The sequence below is a fragment of the Arabidopsis lyrata genome (genome assembly GCF_000004255.2).
Source record: "Arabidopsis lyrata subsp. lyrata unplaced genomic scaffold ARALYscaffold_8, whole genome shotgun sequence".
Lineage (NCBI taxonomy): Eukaryota > Viridiplantae > Streptophyta > Magnoliopsida > Brassicales > Brassicaceae > Arabidopsis > Arabidopsis lyrata.
This window is the reverse complement of record NW_003302548.1, coordinates 15,771,510-15,793,338: the sequence shown is the minus strand read 5'-3', so window position 1 is coordinate 15,793,338 and position 21,829 is coordinate 15,771,510. Positions and strand designations below refer to the sequence as shown.

General features: G+C 35.6%; 4 protein-coding genes and 1 non-coding gene across 7 annotated transcripts; 3 read left to right on the top strand and 2 right to left on the bottom strand.

Annotated features, from left to right (window-relative positions):
• The first annotated feature begins 582 nt into the window (after positions 1-582).
• LOC9302049 (WD repeat-containing protein 44) lies at positions 583-4,620 on the top strand. Of its 2 annotated transcripts, none has more exons than XM_021010932.1 (6): positions 583-998; positions 1,424-2,549; positions 2,652-2,742; positions 2,845-3,134; positions 3,230-3,323; positions 3,422-4,620. In XM_021010932.1, the coding sequence occupies exons 2-6, from the start codon at positions 1,530-1,532 to the stop codon at positions 3,889-3,891; spliced, it is 1,965 nt and encodes a 654-aa protein (XP_020866591.1). In that variant the 5' UTR covers positions 583-998; positions 1,424-1,529; the 3' UTR covers positions 3,892-4,620. The 2 variants fall into 2 exon arrangements, with proteins under 2 accessions (XP_020866591.1, XP_020866586.1); XM_021010927.1 differs by having other exon boundaries at positions 1,412-2,549.
• Positions 4,621-6,868: 2,248 nt separating this feature from the next.
• On the top strand, positions 6,869-8,423 carry LOC9300323 (thylakoid lumenal 17.4 kDa protein, chloroplastic). Its single transcript, XM_021016017.1, has 4 exons — positions 6,869-7,032; positions 7,399-7,532; positions 7,652-7,898; positions 7,986-8,423. Exons 1-4 carry the CDS (start codon positions 6,924-6,926, stop codon positions 8,207-8,209), a joined length of 714 nt encoding a protein of 237 aa, XP_020871676.1. The 5' UTR covers positions 6,869-6,923; the 3' UTR covers positions 8,210-8,423.
• Positions 8,424-10,592: 2,169 nt separating this feature from the next.
• On the top strand, positions 10,593-10,663 carry TRNAG-CCC. The gene has a single exon. It is a non-coding gene; the product is annotated as a tRNA-Gly (tRNA).
• A 283-nt stretch (positions 10,664-10,946) lies between these two features.
• Positions 10,947-12,154, bottom strand: LOC9300322. Of its 2 annotated transcripts, none has more exons than XM_021016352.1 (3): positions 11,950-12,154; positions 11,548-11,612; positions 10,947-11,394 (listed from the first exon to the last, which is right to left on the bottom strand). In XM_021016352.1, exons 1-3 carry the CDS (start codon positions 12,041-12,043, stop codon positions 11,269-11,271), a joined length of 285 nt encoding a protein of 94 aa, XP_020872011.1. In that variant the 5' UTR covers positions 12,044-12,154; the 3' UTR covers positions 10,947-11,268. The 2 variants fall into 2 exon arrangements, with proteins under 2 accessions (XP_020872011.1, XP_020872010.1); XM_021016351.1 differs by having other exon boundaries at positions 11,548-11,606; positions 11,950-12,112.
• Positions 12,155-16,561: 4,407 nt separating this feature from the next.
• LOC9300321 (importin subunit beta-1) lies at positions 16,562-20,980 on the bottom strand. The gene is made up of 3 exons (XM_021029098.1): positions 20,853-20,980; positions 17,936-20,357; positions 16,562-17,853 (listed from the first exon to the last, which is right to left on the bottom strand). Exons 2-3 carry the CDS (start codon positions 20,347-20,349, stop codon positions 17,655-17,657), a joined length of 2,613 nt encoding a protein of 870 aa, XP_020884757.1. The 5' UTR covers positions 20,350-20,357; positions 20,853-20,980; the 3' UTR covers positions 16,562-17,654.
• Between the last annotated feature and the right edge of the window lie 849 nt (positions 20,981-21,829).

Genomic DNA, 21,829 nt, shown 5'->3' with positions numbered 1-21,829 from the left:
CTCTTTTTCTTAAGTAATTAGAATTGATGGAAATATATTAGATAAAAAAATGCTAGTAATTAAGAATCTTAATTAATTGATAATAATTAATGCCAATGACATTCTTTGTAAATAAGTTGCAACTTGAGAATTTATTTCATAAAGTGTTGCAAAAATGTATATATAAATATCTTTTTTTTAAAAATTTAATGTTAAATTATATTCAAAAGAAAAATATATCGTTTTACAACTAGTGCAACGGCTTCGAAACAAAGCTAAAAATTTAGAAACTGTAGTGTTTTACGTTCTTGAAGCAAACCACAGTTGAAGCCCTTCGTCATACCACCGGTCTCCCAATATCATCAAAAATATAGTTTTTTGATTATAAATATTCTTACACTAGTATAATTTTATAATTACAATTCAAATATCTTAAAAAAAAATTCTCAACATAAAAAATATAGAATCACATTTAAATGGTTAATTTTCCTAATCATATAGAGTGGGAATCATTTATTACTGATTACTGATTACTACTAGTACAGACAGAGCACGAGGAGATTAAAAAAAGATCTAAAATTGATAACAAATTGATTATTTTCATAGGAAAATATTTGGTCGTGTGGGTTAATAGATTAATTACCGAATAATTTGAAGAGAGAAAACAAAATTGAAATAAAGACAGAGAGGTTAAATAAGGCAAAGCAAACGGTCACACACACAAAGATTCGTCTCCAAAAACTCTCTTCTATTCCCTCCGGACAATCCCATCTTCTTCTTCTTCCCCCTTATTGTCTCTTTCTTCACAGACTTCAATAAAAAAAAAAACCTTTGTTTTTTCTCTTCTCTTCTCTTCTCTTCTTTTAATAATAAAAAGTTCTCTCTTTACTTTTTTTTTTTTTTTTTTAGTTCTGGTTTTTGGAATGGTGTGTGTTGTGTAGACTCTCTAACCACAGCTACTTCTTTGGGATGTGTTTGTTCCAATTTCGAAGAAACCTCGTGAAGACGAACCAACCCATGTACGCAATTTTTAATCTTGTTTAAAAAAAAATCATTTATTTTTGAGTTGATTATGCTCTCGTGCGCAAGCATTTTTGTTGCAGATTTGTTACTTAGGATCTAAAAATGATATCTTTCACTTTCTATTGCTCATTTCAGCTTCTCTGTGTGCTAAAGAAACCATTTTTTTGATGGGTTTGTGGTTTCGTTGCTTTCACATTTATCGACCCACATAACTTGTTTGTGTAAATGCCTCAGAGAAAGAGAGAGACTAGATTCAATGGGTTTTAGGATTGAGATTGATGTTAAAACTCTTTTGATTTCTTATTTTAAAACTGATTTTTTTTTTTTTTATCTCGGACTCTGTGATTGCTTAATTTGTAAACTTCTTTCAATTTTCTTAAAATATTATTTCTCTAAATTTTATATATAGTTTGCCTTGTAGGTTGCTTGTTTGGAAGCAAAACTGGCAGTTGGGGAAATTCCTCTTTTGAGAGAAAAGCATTCTTCTTTAAGCTCTGTTTCATGGATTGACAATAGCTCAAGGAATAATGGATTACTTGTCTCAAGAGGAAGATTTGCAGTTTTTCGATGCCAACGAAGAGATGATGGCATTGAATCCAAGTGGTTTTGGTTTCGATGTGTGGAATGATTCACCTGGAAGTGTTGTGGAGAGGAGGAGGAAGTTCTTGGAGTGGATGGGAGTTGAAGAAGAAGATCGTGTTGAGGCGAAGGATTCGGTCTCTGTAAGTAGTGTGGAGTCTGGTTTTGATGGAGCTGAAGAGATTTCTATTGAAGCTGAGGAGAGATCTGGAGGGTTCAGCAGTTCTTCTAGTCAAGTTTCGTTGTCTGGTTCAAGCGTGGAAGTTTCCGAGGAATTGTGTTTGAGAGTAGACAGAAATGTGGGTGGATGTGATGTAGCGAGAAGGCAAAGCTCTTCGATGGCATCATGTTCTGATTCAAGATATTGCCAAGTGAAGGAAACCGAGAAGCAGAGGGATATCGCAGGGCTAGTCACGAGGTTTAAGAAGGGATGGTTATCCAGGCTTCGGTCTATGGGCTGTACCGCGGATATAAAGATTGAATCTGGTGGTAGAATCAGAGCTTCTTCTGGTTATGGTGATGTGATTTCAAGAGTTAAGGTTAAGCATTGTAAGAAACAGGCAAAGGAGCTTTCTGCTCTATATCAGAGTCAAGACATTAAAGCTCATGATGGTGCCATCTTGGCGATGAAATTTAGCGGGGATGGGAAGTTTCTTGCAAGCTCTGGTCAAGATGGGATTGTGCGTGTGTGGAAGGTCGTGGAGGATAAGAGATCTAGACTACGAAGGGATTGCCTTAACGAGATAGACCCTTCGTGTATGTACTTTGAGGTAAATGATCTTTCTCAGTTGAAACCGGTTTTGGTGAATGAGGAGAAACCAAAGAAGACTACAGAAAGTTTCAGGAAAACATCTGATTCAGCCTGCATTGTCTTCCCTCCTAAAGTTTTCCGGATAATGGAAAAACCATTATATGAATTCCGCGGGCACACGGGTGAAGTCTTGGACATCTCATGGTCAAAAGATAATGTAAGCTTCCAAAATCTTTTACATTTTCTTATTAACTTGCAACCATTGCTTTGATGGAAGAGAAAAAACTAAGGTATTTTGTTATGTAATTTCTTGGTGTAGTATCTTCTTTCGGCATCAATGGATAAAACTGTCCGGCTTTGGAAAGTCGGTAGCGATGCTTGTCTTGGAGTTTTCGCTCACAATAGTTATGGTATGCTTTTTCTTCTTCTTGGTTCCTAGATCTCTTTTTTCTTTTTTCAGTTACTACATTGATCTGACATTATCTGTTGCCTGCAACTTTCTTTTTTTGCAGTAACCTCTGTTCAGTTCAACCCGGTAAATGAGAATTATTTCATGAGTGGTTCAATTGATGGAAAGGTTCGAATTTGGAACATTGCCGGTTGCAACGTTGTTGATTGGGCAGATCTCAAAGACATTATATCGGCAGTGTGTTATCGACCAGATGGACAAGGAGGAATTATCGGTTCTCTGACCGGAAGTTGCAGATTCTTTAACATGTCTGGAGAATATTTAGAACTGGACTCTCGGATACATTTGCATAACAAAAAGAAGTCTTCAAATAAAAGAATAACTGGGTTTCAGGTAATGTCTCCTCTGTTTTCCCCCTTCTCTAGATACTTTGTATATTTCTTTTCAAATAGTGAGATGTTAACAAATCGAAATACATGTTTTTCCAGTTTTTACCACAAGACCCGAGCAAAGTCCTGGTTGTTTCCGCGGATTCCAAAGTCAGAATTATCCAAGGCAACAATGTCGTCAGAAAATACAAAGGTATGTTTCTTTTTATGTTACCTTCTACTTTCATTTTCTTTTGCATAGCTCTATGATTGATTCTAAACTAAGCTCATTTCTGTTTGTTTAATCGTTAGGCGTTTGCAAGACGAGAAGCCTCACATCAGCATCTCTCACATCTGATGGAAAGCATATTGTTTCAGCTTGTGAGGACTCCAATGTATATATATGGAGCAATGATGAGGAATCAGAAACCAAAAAGATTCGATCCTTTGAACGTTTCTCCACCAATGCATCAGTTGCAGCAACCTGGTGTGGATTCTCAGATCACAACACAACTCTCCCGTTTTCTTCTCCCTCTTGTCTATCTCTCAGCGAAGGATTTGTCCCCGGATCAATATCCAAAGGAAGCGCGACATGGCCAGAGGAAAACCTACCTGCAAATCCTCTGTTTACATCCGCGATGAATGCATCTCATTACAAGTTTCTCAAGTCCTCTTACCAGAGAGCATCTAGCTCTCTATCTTGGGGTATGGTCATAGTCACAGGTGGTTGGGATGGACGAATCAGAACATTTCAGAACTATGGCTTGCCTGTGACTACTTAGAGAAAAAGCGGTTTCGTTTTCCTAACTTTGGAAAACAAATCAGATGCCATTGTTCCTATCTTGATAGGCACAAGCACATGGTTCTAGCAGATCTTGAAGCTATGGTGGGTCCAAAACCAGATCCACTCTTAGATCTCTGGAGATACATCAATTAGTCAAAAAGTGATTCATTTCTGTTACTTCTCTTCAAGATTTATCATCTTGTAGAAAAATCTTTCAAGAAGTGGTCAGTGGGAGAGATTTTCAATCGGTTGATGTAGACGCAGGAGATGATAAGGAACAGATGTTTCTGATTTTGGCAATTAGTGGCGGTTGGAGATGGTTTTTAGACAGTACGGATTTGTCTGAAAATTGACAGGCGATTATTGTAGGGTCCAAAACCAAGAGGCAAAGTAGTGATCATGGAAAGTAGTGGTTGAAGGAGAAAGATGTTGACGTTACTTCCACAAGAAAGATCTTCCAATGCCTTCTCCTAAGATCCTTTTTTTTAGGATTTTGATTTGATTAATTTTCTAACGTAGTGATTCTTGATTCGTTGAATATGTGTAATTTGAGTCTCTAACGTGTAGATGAGTTTATTATATAGCTTTGTTTTAGATTTGATTCCCACTTATTATTATAAGAGACAAATCAATAGATTATAAGAACTCTCCACCTCAAAGAGAGGCTCCGGGGTATTGTAGTTGTAAATTTTGTATACAGTAAAACTTGTTTGTGGTGTAACTTGAATTACAAGAATTGCTGAAACTTGTCTTTAGGCCTCTCTTATTATAAGAGTTTGTGGTTTTGTGGTTGAATGTTCGGATATTGTTGTGTCAAAAAAAATTAGCGTGTGCAATCATGAACGATGATTTAGTGATGAAGGATCGGAGTACTTCTGTACTTGGCTGGAGATTTTGTGAATGTCTAGCTGATTAAAAAAGTAATAATCGACCAAAACCTAACAAGGATTAAAGAAAGAAACAAAAGCAACTATAAAATTAGCAAAACAAAACAAAAACTATAAATAGGGATTAAAATCGACCAAAACCTAACAGGAAGCAACGGAGACAGAAATTATTGTCTAAAATATAAAAAGGTAAGTAAGATCTTAACGACGTAGGTCTAAAACAGTGAAAACACCGATAGTCGTAAATGTCGCCAGACACCACCCGAATGTAAAAATTTGTACCTTGTCCCTAACATTAGCTCTAAAAATTCTTCCCTTCTTCTTAGCTTCCACGATGAGGGCCTGTTGATGAGCTTCTCCAAGAGTGAGGGGGTTCAACAACTTAAGATGGGGTCGGAACCCTTCCCGCAAGCCGCCAACAAAACGTGCCACGGTCTGTTGGTCCGACTCATGCATATCAGCACGAGTCGATAGTGAAAAAAACTCGGTATAATATTCTTCTACTGAACGAGATCCTTGTCGCAATATGTGTAAGCCTTGGAGCAGTTCTTGATCATAGTTGAATGGTAAAAACGTTTTACGCATCTTCTTCTTCAACTTATCCCACGACAAGATTTTAGGTTTACCCAAACGTGCCCGCGACGTTTTTAGTTGCGACCACCAAGCTGAGGCTGTTCCGCGGAATCTCATAGCAACCATGAACCATGGGAACACTTCGTTCCAAAGGTATACATCTCAACTCAAGAGTCTCTTCGACCGTGACCATCCAATCGAGAAGCTCTTCAGCCGATTGTCCACCGTACCTTATATATATACTTGTCATGAAATTCCGGAATGTTATATGATAATGATAGGGTTTTGTTCGTCACGTTCATCATTATCGGACTTTTCTTGTGGCTTGTGGGCATTCATGTAATCCTCTTGCTTGAGTGCGAGAGCTTGCACAGCCGTTGTCAACTGCTGGATCTGTTCTTGTACACGTGTGAGTGTCTGTTCTTCTGTTGGAGCCGGAGGAGCCATGGTCAAGGAATGTATGTATGTAGTAGCGTCTTGCTGAATCTAAGGTTTTAACTTTTACTTGACCAAGAAGGATCCGATAAACTTTGGAAACAAAAATCTTACTAATAATATACCGAGTATATAATATAATATAGTAATATACATTAAATTTGTAGAAGATATTCTCATAATAATCAAAATAATTTTAATATCTTTTATTAGCTTGCACAAAGATAAAATTATTTTCAAAAATAAATTTTTATTTATTATTTAAGACTCGTTTTTAATGTAAAAATAAAAACAAAATTATCATTTTAACATTAACAAAAAAATATATAATAATTGATTTACTATTAATTAAGTATTTAGCATGGTAATTCCATATATTTGCGTGAGGTTTAACCCTTGTTTGAAAAAGCGCTAGGCGTTAGTCGGGCGTTCGGTATGGGCCTAGCGATTAATCGGAAAATCGTATTAAAATCGGAAATTAATTGGAGACTGGTTTTAGGGTTATTTTAATATTTTTAAAACATATTAATTTAATATTGTTTTCAAAATTGCAGTAAATATATAAAAATATATTTTTGAGATAAATGTTTATGATTTTTATTAAAAATTTATGATTTTTATTAAAATTTGAATATAAGTTATTGTAAAACATCACAAATCCCAATTCAAATGATTGAATAACAAAAATAAAAAGTTTTTTTTATACTTGGAATCTGAAAATAATTGGAATATGTAAGATTAGGCGGGGAGTAATCGGATTAGGCGGCAAGTAATCGGATTAGGCGGCAAGTAATCGGATTAGGCGGAGAGTAATCGGGTAACTGATTTCTTTAGGAGATTAGTTATTAATCGAGGCGGATGGGATGAGTCTAGCAATTAAGCGGTGAGTAATCGGGTTAGACGGGTATTTTTAAAACAGGGGTTTAACGAATGGGTTGCTACTTGATATTATATCCAAAACCGATAATAAGATTTTATTAATGGACCAAATAGTAACCAGGCCCAATGGGCTAAATCGTTTATTTTATAGTCTTGTGTGATATGATCTGTCATGCCACGTCATAGGCATGATCCATAACGAATTGATAAAACTCTACGGTTGTCCAAGTTCGGACAAAACATCTGAAACACTCCCATGGCTTCGCTTCCTGTTCAATTCACGAGGAATCATTTCTCTTCACCGTTTTTCTCCGTTAAACTCCGCCGTGAGCCGAGATCTTTAGTAACAGTAGTACATTGCTCCGGTAAATTTCTTCTTATTTCTCTGCTTTTATTGGTTTTTCAAGATCTTTCTTCTACTTCTTCTTGGTTTTGCGATTCTTCGAAATTTAAGTAGTTTCAAGAATCTTTAGCTTTACCTGCACCTAATTCATCTGTATAGATGGGTTTATCATAGTTCAAAACTCTAATCAGACCCTAAATGTTTCTATAAAGTTGAATTGTCTTGTTTTCATTGATATTGTCTGGTTTTGATTTCGACATAATGTGATTCTCACAGTCTGTTATCAAATCGTATATAGCTCTTGTAATGTCTGAATCTTGCTTTTTATGTGAAGCTAAAGTAGTGAATGTGAATAATGTTTTTTTCTTGATTTGTATTATGTTCTCAGCTGGAGAAAACAGAGAAAATGGTGATGGTATCAAGAAGAGTCTGTTGCCGATAAAGGAGCTTGGAAGTATCGCTTGCGCTGCTCTTTGTGCTTGCACTCTTACTATGGCTTCTCCTGTAATTGCTGCTAACCAGGTCAGTCACATTATATGGCTCTTTCTCTTCTTCTCTAGGTTTGTGTCTGCATAGGAACTTGGATTAAAGATGGCTATGTTTTAGAATTTCAAGAAGTGGATTAATGGTTTGTTTTTCAGAGACTTCCTCCACTATCAACAGAACCAGACCGGTGTGAAAAAGCATTCGTTGGTAACACGATAGGTCAAGCAAATGGTGTTTATGACAAACCGCTAGATCTTAGGTTCTGTGATTACACAAACGATCAGACTAATCTCAAAGGCAAGACTCTCTCTGCAGCCTTGATGGTAGGAGCTAAGTTTGATGGTGCAGATATGACTGAAGTTGTTATGTCAAAAGCTTATGCCGTTGAAGCAAGCTTTAAGGGTATATAGACTTAAATCTTGAAATGTGAAAGCATTTTGGCAAGTATGAACCAAAATGTTAATAATGTTTAGTTTGATGATCTTGTAGGGGTGAATTTCACGAATGCTGTTATCGATCGGGTGAATTTTGGGAAATCGAATTTGAAAGGTGCGGTGTTCAGGAACACGGTGTTATCCGGTTCGACATTCGAGGAGGCAAATTTGGAGGATGTGGTCTTTGAGGACACAATCATTGGTTACATAGACCTTCAGAAAATATGTAGGAACGAGTCGATAAACGAAGAAGGAAGACTTGTGTTGGGTTGCCGATAGAGAAGAGAGAAAGATTTGATTTGAATGTATTATATATGTAAGATTTGAGATTTGACACAAAGATGTATGAATCAAAGTAAGTAAAGGTTCAAGGATAGGAGTCAAGAGAGTTACGAGAGGTTGTATAATCAAATTCTTGTAAATTCTGTAACCAAACAAAAGGCATTTTCTCTGTTCTCTTCAATAATTTACATACACGTATTTTAAGTGTTAATATGTAAAAGTCATCTCATCTGAAGTTACAGAAAAGGAAAGACAGCAGATTATTTTGTCCATGCCTTTGAATAAATCACCAGGCCCTGATGGGTTTACGGCTGAGTTCGTCAAGAGTGCTTGGCCGATAATCGGCAATGACCTCACCACGGCAATCCAATCTTTCTTCAAATTTGGTTTCTTGCCTAAGGGACTGAATACTACGATCTTAGCGCTTATCCCAAAGAAAACATATGCTAAGGAGATGAAAGATTATCGCCCTATTTCTTGTTGCAATGTTCTTTACAAAACCATCTCCAAGATCATCGCTAATAGGCTGAAAACTAGTCCGCTTTCAACAAAGTCCATTAGCATTACTAATGGTGAGTTTTCCGAGCTGATAAGCATGGACGATGGAACAAGGAAGAGTTTGCAGCAAGATGAGAAGCCATTAGAGAGAAGCAGAAGAGAGGATCTTACAAACGCAGGTTTCCCAAGCCAGAGCTTCGACAGCCGGGTGAGAAGCAGAGACATTAATAAATGAAGAGCAAGAGAGTTAAAAATAAAACCTAATACCAGCGAAAACATCTCATTTTCATTTCTCCACCAAAAACCCCCATTAATACAATGATTGGCATTGCCCACCAAGTTTTTAGTCAAGGGTTTTATGCTTGTTGGAGATACACTACTGAACTAATACGACGCCCATTATTGAAGGATTTATCAGAAGTCACAGAACTGTTGGGCTTAAGAAATCACGAAGCCCATTAATAATGACACAAGTCTAATGAAGATTTGAAAAAAAAAATCACGAAGATTTGCTTCATCATAATAGGAAATGATGAAGCAAATAAATGATTGAGATGTTTTGATTCTTTGGTTTTTTCGTTATTTAATATTTATCCAGATCTGTGTTAGGAAATGATTTGATTTCTGTCTTAATAATAAGATTTCAAATTAATTATGATAGGAAACGATTTACCCACATGATGAGTTTGATCAGTCAAATGTGTTGATGCCCTGGAACATCAAAAATGCACCAGTTCCTCACGGTTATCCGGCAGATCTTGTGAGCGTGAGAGTTGTTGAGAAAAATGGTTATGGGCCGGGTTACCATGTTTGCCATTGCTGCCAACCACTATCGTGTGCCTTTCAGGATTCAAAATAAGTAAATGATACCATAGCCAGTTCATTACAACCACTTATACGACAAGTGTCATAACAACGCTGTGGACCGAACCATTATTAAGAAGATACGTAGAAGGGCGGGAGGAAGAGATTATAGCATTGTCATCTTATCTTCAAGGGATGACGAGTTCATTGACATTGTTAACGAGATCGATTTCAATGGCTTCAATGTTCTTCTCATCTACCAACCGCACAATGTGTGTTAATAATCATTAAATGTCAAATTAGTTATGCATAAATTTATTAAATGATTCATTCAAGAAATGATTCAGATGTTTTGATGCTTTGGATTTTTCCTTATTTATTTATTTTTTTTGTTTTTTTTCTTGTTTATGTGCGTTTAATCATACTCCCTCTGTTCCTAGAAGATTGATGTTCTAGAGTTTTCACATATATTAAGAAACAATCATTGTTTAATTATTTGTCAATTACTTTTTTTATACTAAACATTTTTTAATAACTTTGAACCAATAGTATTAGAAAACAGTTAATCATTACGTCTTGAAGTTTACGATATATTAATTTTAATCAATTAAAAATAAAACAAAAATCTAAAAAATCAAACTTTGTGGAACAAACTAAAACTCTAAAACATCAAATATCTAGGAACAGAGGGAGTATTAGATTTCGAAATACTTATGCACAAATTTAGAAAATGATTCATCCAAGGAATGATTTAGAAAATGATTCATCCAAGGAATGACCCTCAACAAGAGAATAAACATAATCCAAACGAAGATTCCAACACCGATATCTGCGGCTGCGAAAATCCAAAGGTTCGTTTCTTCCTTATTTAATACTTACGCTTCTTTCGTTTTTTACTCGTTTAATCATTAGATTTCGAATTAATTATGCATAAATTTAGGAAATGATTCATCCAAGAAATTATATGTATGGTTGTGAAACATGTCTAACCAACCCCCAAGTGTTTTGTATGATTATGGACATGGTAGTCATAACTGATATAAATATAAAAAATAAGATATGGCTATTGTTAACAAAAGCGCATCTGGTGTAGTGGTATCATAGTACCCTCCCACGGTACTGACCAGGGTTCGATTCCCTGGATGCGCAGTTTTTTATTTTTATATAATTTTTTTGCATTTTAGTTTTATATTTTGGTTAAATTCTATTGTGGCATCAGCAATTGCGATCTTTCTTCATTTGCACTGTGCTATAATAGCGACATAGAAATTTTCAAGCTATGATTAAATCTGTATATCTGTGCACTGTGCGATCTTTTTCTTTTAGTCAAGCTGTTAAAAGTTTTTGTTATTATGTGTTTGAGATTGAAAATGATCGAACAACTATGTAAAATATTGTATATGTTAGTCGCATTTATAATACTATACAGAACTAAAAATAACCACAACACTCTTTATTTATTTTCTGATATAACGGAGTACACAGAATATAATTAATGACTATATATATGTCAATGAAATAGATGGTAATAAATAAGGATTTAGTATCTCTTGTCACTAGACACTAATCCTTTCACGAACGTGTTTCCGGAGGGTATTTTACACTGATCTCATCCTCAAACAAAAAGAGTCAGAAATGGAGGATACATCACATACATACATTCATATATGATATATATAGATATTCGTGCATGTACTTATATATATGCTACTATAATATATATGGATAGAGAGAGCGATGATCGTGTTGATGATTCAACCCTTGCCCCCGGGCCTTCTTCTTGGGTCATGTTTAGGGTTGGGCCCTGCGTCGTCGTAGTCCGCTGTCGAGTGGAACATCAACTTCCTATGAGTCATCTTCTTCACTTCCACTTCCTCACTCTTTTTTAATTACAAACCCATAAATTCTTGTCAATATTTGAACACACAACAACATGCATTTCTAATGTTTATAAGCACATACATATATAAACGTAAAACGTCTACATGTATGATGTATACCTTGTAAAAAAAACAAAAACAAATGATGTATACCTTGTAAAGCATGGAACTCTCATGCATCTTCGCACCTCCGAGCTGGATAGAGCCTTCCACTATGGCTAAAAGAAAACATTGTATTAGCGGATTATATATTCTTCTTTTAAGTGATTTATTTCAACACATATATACAAGTTAGTTAGATGTGTTTTAATTTTGGAGAAAGAATGGAAAAAGTCTTCCAATATAATAGTAATTAGTCAAATGGTATTAAGGTAGTTTGAGGCACTCGATGAGTCGATTCAACAATGAAGAGAAGACGAATGTTCAACAAGATGATCCAAAAGCTGATCTCGGACTAAGATGGATAGTGTTGGGGCGACTTAAGGTCGATAATCATCCCTTAAAAACAAAGTTCAAAGACTATAAATTGAAATGATGGAATAGGAATATGTTTACCTAATGATGAAGAGCAAACAATGAGAATGAGGAAGAGGAGAGATAGGGGTTTGATCCTAAGAGGCATTATATATGTTTTTTGATGATCACTCATGTTCGTTTAGGAAAGAATTAATGCAATTAGAGGAGAAAATGGGGTTTCATATGAAAGAGAGGAGAAGGCTAGTTTCCATTTTATAAACGGTCAAGTTTATGTGGTGGAAACTGTTATGGTCCATATAGAACATTAGTCTTAATGGTGATGATGATGACTATGACAATGATGATGACCATGACTAAGATGGTTGAATCTGTTTATGACAATGAAAACATGTAAAGCCCTTATCAAAATAACTTTTTTAAATAAGAATATCACGTGAATATCAACATTATTTTCATCGCAAAACAAAAAAAGTTAAAAACAGTGGTGTGAGACTAACATCAAAATGGTGATGATAGTAGCAAGAAAAAAAAGAAAGAAAGAATAATGAGATGAATATCTTATATAAGAAGATATTGGGATAACGCAATGAACCCACAAACCCTAGAAAAAGTTGAAAATAGTCAACTCAACTGTTGATTGTGTTACATCTCCCAAAAAGGAACACTTAACGTTTACCTCTATTTATGCTTGTGGACAAAAATCGTATATTATTAGCTATAGTAACCACACTTTTTTTTCTTTCTCGCATGACATTTGTTCAAATTTCAAATTCTGTATATCGTGTAGTATGTCTTATGATTATGTTAAATTAACTAGACAATACTAGATTAATTAGACAAACCCTTAACTAATTGAGGGAGACCAAACAAAAATATGGCATTTCTTTTAGCCTTTTTTTTGTTTGCCAATAAATTTTTACATCTGTTTTTATGTATAAAACACTATAATCGATAAATAAATAGTTTACTATATTTTATTTGAGTATAAATGACTAACTGTAAATGTTTGTAAACCAAGTGAAGTGGGAACCATCACATACTTGAAAGTCATCCTGTAAGGATATTTATGTGGATCAAATTCATAATGAAAAAGGGTTTGTTTGATGAAAGAAAAGTGGCCTAATTTGTTAACTTAAGTGGAAGTTCCTCTCTTGACCATATAGATTTCCATTACTATATATCCTTTTGAGTTTGTTTAGAAATTTTCAAATGATTCCTCCTAAGTTTCATTAAAAAAGAAAACTCTTTTTTTTGTCACCATTCAAATCGGTTTCTCTAAACACCATCTCTAATATTCTAGTTCTTAGTTCTAATTAAGTGATGTTTCATTCTAGATGAGTTTAGTCAAAACCAATATATTTTCTTAATGAAAAAGTTTCATTTTGGTTACATGATCGGTTTTAATCTAAGGTTTAACTTTGAAGCCCATTGTTTTCACCACTTTTTCCCATACAGCTGTAATGTATCATAGGTTCGATGAGTGCACCACCACGTGTGATCATAAGTCTACTTATCGACGCAAAATTTTATTGGAATTGAATTCTGCAAAGATAATTGGGTCCATTATCAAAAGTAAGATGGAATCATACCAAACTCGTACGTAATTATTTTTAGTTTTAATGCTGTTAATGAATCAAAACGAAAGTGAAGTTTTGTATCAAGGGTACATACTTTTCAAACAAAGACCCAAACTTGAACACTTAAGATTTATGCAATAATTATTTTCAAAACCTTTTAATCCAATTTGTGTTTAAAATTTTGGTTGTTATGTTAAAAACACTGATATAGTTGACATATTAGAACAAGGATCAGCATATATATATTGTGCTAATATTATAACATAAAATTTAAATGTGAAATAAAAACATTTTCCTTGCGGTAAATGTAAAAGTTACAATGATTGAAATATATAGACTAATTCAGTCAAAATCGATCAAGTACTTAAACCAACATGGTAGGCAATTCCAAGACAGAGAAATAAAGTAATTAGGAAGTCAAAAGATGGTTAGGGCAGATTTAAAAATCCGTGGTACCAAACACTAAATAATTTGATACAAATTATAAAGAGAAATAGTGGAACTAATCCTTCCATTGCGGCCTTCACAACTTTAAAAGAAGTCAACTAGGATTGAGACAGACATAGCGAGTGGCCTGCAAATGTATCAGAGAAGTGCATCTTTTTAAGTGACCCATTATAGTGAGCGACCACTATCCCCCAAAAATCTTATTTTATAATAAACATCGCGTCTCATAATATATATTATGTATGTTGACCTAAAATCCCAAAATCTAAAGAAATTTTACCCCCAAAAAGTCACCATATGAATGGTTATATATATTTCACCATAACCATTAGTAGATGTAGAGCATTTATAAGTTGTTTCTTTTTTTTTACTTACTGGTGAATGGTGATTTAACTATATATGTAAATTGGTGTTAGACTACTTTTTCATAATATTAGTTTAGTCATCTTTAACTATATAACCGATGTCATTTAACACACGTACGTGCAACTCTTCTTAGGCCTGGGCACAAGGCAAGTACTTGCTATTTTTCAAGTACTTGTGACTCGCCTTGGCCCGTACAAGTAATTGAAAATTTGGTTTGATACTCGACTCGTTTGAGCAAGTACTTGCTATAACAAGTACTCGTCCAAAATTTTGTTACTTGCAAGTAACTTGACCTGACTTGTTACTTGCAAGGTAACTTGACTTGGCTTGTTACTTGCAAGTACTTGTTACTTAAATCTTGAAGTCTTGAACATTTAATTTAAATAAAAAACCAATCTCATACATATTATAAAACATTCAGAATTTTAAACATCATAAAATCGCAAAACATCCTAGAATCACAACACATTGAAAGTTCCAAAAGATAAGCATTTTAAAACAACTTGGTTCAAATTGAAAATCATGTCTCTGTCTTCCTTCTTGAGTTATTGTCTTCTTGATTCTCTTTTTCTTCCATATAAATAAAACCAACATAACAAATGTTACTATTAGTGTATTACGCTTTAAAACAAAACTGGAAAATCATGAAGTATCTTGTAATACAAAACGGGACGAGTAGTGGAGCGAGTAACGGGGCGAGTAACGGAGCGAGTATCGAAACGGGGCGAGTAACGAGCCAAGTATCAAAAAAATTTATGATACTTGATACTTGACCCTTACTTGCAAGTAATGGAATTATACTACTTGGTACTTGTCTTGACAATACCGGGTACTTGTTTTTTCAAGGCGAATACGAGCCGAGTAGCGAGTATCAACCGAGTAACGAATATCAACTGAGTAACGAGTACTTGTGCCCAGGCCTAACTCTTCTGTCCGAAGTCACACAGTTTATGCAGACACAGTAGTTTAATTAAGAGTTTAAGACTATGCATGACTTCACAAAAAAAAATAAAAATAGGGAAAACATGAGTAGGAAAAAAAAAATCAATGTGTCGGCAATTATATGTTGCGTTTAAAAGGAGTGATGAATAAAAAACCAGTAATGAACCACTAAATTAGCAATGTTTTATTGGGAAATAACGTATGTACGCCAATGATAAATCACGAGACACCCTTTTTATTTTCTTTAAAATGCATCCGTTTCTTATTTTTCAGAGAGTTTTCCCAAGTAAATCAAGTTACATAATAAAAATAAATATAAAAAATAAAAAAAGTAATAAATTTTGCATCGAAAACTGAAAACGACAACTAATTAAAAACAAAAAAAATTTCTCTAAAACGACAACTATTCGAAAACGGAGGGAGTAATGAACCACTAAATTAGCAATGTTTTATTGGGAAATAACGTATGTACGCCAATGATAAATCACGAGACACCCTTTTTATTTTCTTTAAAATGCATCCGTTTCTTATTTTTCAGAGAGTTTTCCCAAGTGGTGTTAATCTTCTGAGAATGTAATTACTTTTTTTTTTTTTAAATGTATTGACAAAAATAAGTTAAATAATAGATATTAAAACAAAATTTGGAGCTCTTTTTTGTCGAATTTGGAGCTCTTTTTTGTCGCAAGAAGTTCATGGACTAATCAATAATTATGTTTCTTATGTCGGGAGATATCGACCATCAAAGATCTTTCACATTTTTGGCAGTTTCAGCTGACGACTCTCATATATCTTTCGGTGGTATTGAATTTAAAGACTAAAGGTAAAGTTAAAAGTATCAAAATAAAGTATTAACGCCGTAATGAAGTTATTTGAATATGAAAAAAATCGTCGCGGACGACATAAATGTGTTGTTTTTTTTGTGTGAGTATCAGTGTATGTGATATATGTGGGTGTGCTTGGACAAGTCTTTTGACAATAGAAATTAGAAAAGGCCCACTTCTTATTACTTTTTCAACTCCAATTTTAAGTCAGAGTGGCGTGTCCTATTTCTCTTGGATGTTTACCTATTATATCTATCTTTTATTTGTTTTTTTTTGTTTTTGTAATGAAAGATAGTACAGAGTCCATAGTGAAATCTAAATGAGTATGTATGTCATCACGATGAAATAAAAAAGATACCAACAGAAACAAAGTTTCTCGCGTAAATCAATTCGAAAAAAATGTGTGCAATGACTTTTGATGTTATATATCTAATAGTTCAAGAGAAAAATCTGAGAGTCCGACAGAAAAAATGTTTTGTACTAATACATAGAACCGAGAGAAACTAATTTAAACCATAACTTGAATGGTCTAGAATGTTTCAAAAACACATGAAAACATTTTCAAAATATAGGTTCTGTATCGGTTACATTTGGCATTTGTTTAAAATGTCTAAAACATAAAGGATCATTTGGAAAACCAAAAAAAGCAACACAAACAATCAAAATTGAGGTAATTCATAAACGAGATTGTAAGCAACGTGATGTGAAATGTTCTTCTTCTCTTAACTTGACTCTTTGGAAGCAGAGCACGGCAGGGCGTTTTCTCCTATTAACATGTGACCTTTCCCATATAATTCGAGCCAAATCAAATAATGGAATCTAAAAGATTAAAAACAGTTTCATTCTAAAATAAATAGACGTGGACCTCTTCAAGACCCTAAGACATGACACCATATAAATGTTCCTGTATGTGACATAATATATAAACTTTAATTGCAAAACAAAACACAAGTATATATGCAAAAACCCCAAAACTGCATAACAAAGAGAAGAGAGACAGACATGTGAAACTTCTTTATATAAAAATAAAAATGTGAATAATGCTTTAAATCAAACATACAAACCCCCCAAAAGACAAAATGATGATGCAAAGACTGCAACTAACCAAATAATAAAAGAAAAAAGAAGAAAAAAAAAAATCAAGGGATTGTCCTCTAATAATGCCCCCACTTGATAAAAACCTGAGACCTTCCCTCCTCAAGGGGTTGAAGAACATATGAGAGAAAAGAAAAACAAGAATGTATTATGAGATGTTCCATGAAACCTTTTTTTTTTTTTTTGGTATAACTTTATCCCCAAAACCACCAGAAAACGACCACAACTCTTCCTCCTCTTCCTACTCCCAGGGCTTTAACCTTACCCGGGATGGTTTCACCCGCGACTCCTCCAGTTTCATTATTTACCCAAAACTCATCATTCCCCCATCCACGACTCAATGATTCCCTGACTGACCCCAGTAATGCTGATGATGCAAATGAAACTGATGACGATGATGCTGATGCTGATGCTGATGTGACTCGGCTGTTGCAGCTCTACCCCTCCCCCGACCGACTCAACCCACCCAGAGATGCATGCAGACTTTACTAAAAAGCAAAACGAATTTTTCTTTCTTATAGGCAAAGAAGAGCCTTCAAACAGATATGGCACGGGTAATGGCATGCTTCGCCCATTCGGCTGCTTCTTTAATTGTGTGGTCTTCAGAAGACAAACATTCGTTTAAGAACTCTTTACTTGACACTGACTGTTGTATCAAACCACCCACATGACTCCCTAGTGTATCTGCTAAATCTCCTAAGACCCCAATCGCTGTCTTCATCACCACCTCGTCCCTGTCACAAGGCAATTTACCACAAAATTAAACAACTGTTATGACTAATATATAAATATCAGTTGGGTAGTAAACAAACTTACATGTCTTTCTCCATGTATATACTGTCCAAAAACTGGAGGATATGGGGTGCGAAAGGAATCAGCAGCTGGGTTTTGGGGGAGTTCTTGAAACCTTGAAAGATGCCTGAATAAGCCTCAAGGATTCCGTTTCTCAATGAGTTTGTGTACTCCGTCATTTCATCATCGGCTCCAGACGAGTGAGCAGATAACTCTGCGGCGCTCTGAAGCATCGGCATTGAATACCTCCAGTACTTATCAAAATCCTCACCAATGGCAAGTGCTATGTCACCAAAACAGGAGAATATCGGTGGCTTCACTGATCGGTGCAACTGGTTGCTCGACAAATCTTTCAGAAGCTGCGTCATAATCCCATCGCAATAAGGTAAAATCTTGTCCTCTAATGCTCTGCAGATATCCCCAACAACACCCACAGTAACAGCACACACTTGGTATTCTTCAAAGTTTTGAAGACCCATTTCCAAGTACTTGTAAAACTCAGGCATGTATTTGGCAAAATTCGGACCTGCTGCATAAGCAAGAGCACCAATGGCAAGCATGGCTTCCTCATGTGCAGTTGCACTTCTACAACCAAACACCCTCAAGAAAAGTCCCATCATTTGGTCTGCATACTGCATGAAAGCAGACTTGGTTGGTTCAGATCCTAATTTCTGTATGATGACCTGCAAGCATCCACATAGAAGTCCCTGCAACTCGTTTTGTTTCTCCCTCTCATCCAATGAAAGCTTTTCCCCTTCCAAAGTATTGTGAAGCTCCAACATTATCACTGGTACTAATTGCAGAACCATGGTCGACGTTTCATCAGTCGAACACCTGACAACTTCATTCAATGCCTCATATGCTGCAGTCCGCAAGCGTGATTCAGTTGCATCCTCTCTGTGTGCAACAGCTAAAAGTGACTGAATAATTTCCTGGAAGAAGGGTGTTAACGGAGAATTGGGACCGATATCCTCATAGCCTTGAGCAAGGAAGTATAGAGCCCCACAAGCCTTCTCGGCAACATTAGGCGCATCATTCATGCTCTGGATGAGTACTGTGATAATCTGCTGGCAGTTTGCCTGGGTAATAATTGGTGTCTCGATTGTTGAACCATGAAGGAACTCAAATATCCGACCAAGGGTCCATGCGGTTGTGTCTTTCACATGGTTGCTTGGGTCATTTGTTAGAGCATTGAGCATAAATGTTAACGCTGCGTTAACAATTGCCATCAACTTATCTGCAGAAGGGCCTTCCAAAATGGAACCAAAAGCATAAGTTGCAGCTTCTCGCTCTCTCCAATCAGGCTTTGATATTTTCTCTTCAATAAACGGCATGACATGTGGTACAATGTCATCTCCAACTGCCCTGGCAACCAAACCGAGGCATGTCCCACCTGCCATTGCAATATTCCAAGCTCCTTCATCCAAATCTTGATCTTCTTCTTGCTTAAGAAGAGTCTCCAGCAGTAGAGGCACAAGCCCAGGTAGAGCCTGCTTAGTAAAATAAAAGCATGGCACATCAGAATCCCCAGCGAACTCACCACCATATTCTTCTAGGATGTCAATCTCTTCGTCACAAATAGAACTCCAGAACTCAATTGCCTGTAGAGCAACAGACTCGTCATCTTCTCTTACAGCCTTAGCCGTGATGTTGAATATATCTTGCATATAATGCGCCAACTTCTCATAGTATGTGGAAGCAATAGATACCAAACACTCAAAAGCCGCCTGCCTAATTTTCACCTCAGGGGACAGGGTTGCTTCACACACGACTCTCATGATATAATCACGCTCCATGTCGTTGTTGAAATTTGCTTGGGCGAATCCCAGAGCCATGTATAAAGCACGGGTTGCAGCAAGTCTAACATCATTATTACCTTCAGCAGCATTCATACCCTGAACAACAGCTGTGAGTATCTTATTTACATGCTCCTGTTCAACAACATCAGGTGACACTTCTTCACATAGGTATCCAAGAGTCTCCAAAGTGGCTTGCTTGACATGAGCTGGTAACTGGTGAATATTTGAGAGAAGAGACACTATGAGCTCAGGCCACTGCTTCTGTGGTAACTCAATACCTGCAACCTTGGCAATAACCTGGGATGCTGTCGAACGAACATCGGGCACAGGTGCCGATAGTGTCTTCAACAAGAATGCTCTGATCTGCGACTTTGTTGACATGTCTAGAGCCAACCATCTCTGAACAAGCTCATACTTCCTGTGTTGTTCCTTAGCATCAAGAGCATTTTTAAGGACTAAACCAGCTAATTTCCTGCTATCTACTGGCTTCTCATCGTTCGCAAGCTCTCCAGCAAGCGACAACAAGAAACCTGCAAGGTTTTGCTCCTGAAACTGCTTGAGACTTTCTTCAGCATGCTTACGTACAGTTCCATCAATCGACTGAGCATTAATGAGTAACTGGGTAACCTCCATTGCCATAGGTATATCTACAACAGAAACAATAGACAAAACTGAAAATGAAAATATGAAGAAACTCGCCTACAATCCAGCTTACGCAACAAAAAGCCACAAAGGTGAAACAACTACTAAATCACTATCGCCTGCGCCTAAAACTTAGAATCAAAAACACCATGGATCAATAAGACATCAAAGCACGAGCCAAGGCTACTTAAAAACACTATCGAATTCAACTAAAACAGCGAGAACCACAGATCCAAGCACGAAATCGAATATAAAACGAAATCAACTAGTTACTAAGAAGACCAAATCAACATAATAAATCTGACTAAAAATTGAAAAGCAAATCCTAGATAACGAACGACTTTCAAATCATAAAACAGTGAACAAATCGAAACTAAAGTTGGAAATCGATGATTGAACGAATCGAGATCGAATCAGAAAAAAATACGCGAATTGGGAACTAATGAATCTGAAGATGGATCTTATCGAGAGAGTTGAAGAGATGAAGTGAAGAAGATTACCTAGAATCTCGGCGGCGGCCGATCGGATAAAGCGAAAATCGGGGACTGGGAGAGGACAAACCCTAGAAGCCCAGAAGGAAGAGACAGAGAGAGAGAGAGAGAAGAAAAAAAACAGCGAAAAAGGGAAGAGAGAGAGAGAGAGAGAGAAGAATTGGATGTGAAGATGGACTTAAATTTTTTATTATTAAACTTTTAAGCAAATATTAAAACAAAATTGTTTTGTACACAACTAATTATGAAATTAATTTTTTTTTTTAAATTGAGATTTATTTCCAATCTTGTATTTTTTGTACTCAAATCGAATATTTAGGGTTTGTTAAGTGTATCTTATACAAATTAACCAATATATAAAAAACAATTATATAAATCTTATTTTATTATAATTATGTAAATCTTCTAAACTTGAAAATTTGTTTCCAATCTTATATTGTTTTTTTTTGGTAGGATCCAATCTTATATTGTTTGTTCAGTGTATCTTATATTTTTAATAAAAAAGGGAAATTATTTTTTCTAGATTAACCATATAATAAAAAAAGGAAAATATAATTCTAATTAAAGAATTTATATAATCTGGAGTGATTATGTCGTACTCGCGTGTTGGGTGGTCCTTATCTGAACCCCACCTTATATATTCTCATTGTTAGTAAATCAACGGTCCAGATTGTCTTACACGAGATGCGAAGAAGAACATTTTTTTATATTGAATACTTTAACAAAATTATTTTACAGATATGATAATAATGATTCAGATGGCTGAAAAACATGAAAGGGCCACGAACGAAAGAGAGAAACTTTATAGCATTTGCTGTCGAGTCCCAGATATTGTGATTTATTAATAAATTTGCAGATTAAATGAGGCAAGTGTGCAAGAGATCTCCAGCGAAGTACAATTATAGCCGTTCGCCAGGATTCTATGCAGAGAGAGAATTGTCGTTAGGTCGTGGATCATTGAAGGTGTCCGTCATCCTTATCTGAAC

What these genes read in the sequence shown, in the direction of transcription:
- LOC9302049 (XM_021010932.1), top strand. Translation starts at nt 1,530, where the DNA reads ATGGATTACTTGTCTCAAGAGGAAGATTTGCAGTTTTTCGATGCCAAC. An exon ending in TTTCGCTCACAATAGTTATG is followed by an intron (nt 2,743 to 2,844) that starts GTATGCTTTTTC and finishes CTTTTTTTGCAG; the next exon opens with TAACCTCTGTTCAGTTCAAC. An exon ending in AAAGAATAACTGGGTTTCAG is followed by an intron (nt 3,135 to 3,229) that starts GTAATGTCTCCT and finishes ATGTTTTTCCAG; the next exon opens with TTTTTACCACAAGACCCGAG.
- LOC9300323 (XM_021016017.1), top strand. Translation starts at nt 6,924, where the DNA reads ATGGCTTCGCTTCCTGTTCAATTCACGAGGAATCATTTCTCTTCACCG. An exon ending in AACAGTAGTACATTGCTCCG is followed by an intron (nt 7,033 to 7,398) that starts GTAAATTTCTTC and finishes TTATGTTCTCAG; the next exon opens with CTGGAGAAAACAGAGAAAAT. An exon ending in CTGTAATTGCTGCTAACCAG is followed by an intron (nt 7,533 to 7,651) that starts GTCAGTCACATT and finishes TTTGTTTTTCAG; the next exon opens with AGACTTCCTCCACTATCAAC.
- LOC9300322 (XM_021016352.1), bottom strand. Translation starts at nt 12,043, where the DNA reads ATGAGTGATCATCAAAAAACATATATAATGCCTCTTAGGATCAAACCC. An exon ending in TGTTTGCTCTTCATCATTAG is followed by an intron (nt 11,613 to 11,949) that starts GTAAACATATTC and finishes GTTTTCTTTTAG; the next exon opens with CCATAGTGGAAGGCTCTATC. An exon ending in AGAGTTCCATGCTTTACAAG is followed by an intron (nt 11,395 to 11,547) that starts GTATACATCATT and finishes TAATTAAAAAAG; the next exon opens with AGTGAGGAAGTGGAAGTGAA.
- LOC9300321 (XM_021029098.1), bottom strand. Translation starts at nt 20,349, where the DNA reads ATGGCAATGGAGGTTACCCAGTTACTCATTAATGCTCAGTCGATTGAT. An exon ending in ATATACATGGAGAAAGACAT is followed by an intron (nt 17,854 to 17,935) that starts GTAAGTTTGTTT and finishes GCCTTGTGACAG; the next exon opens with GGACGAGGTGGTGATGAAGA.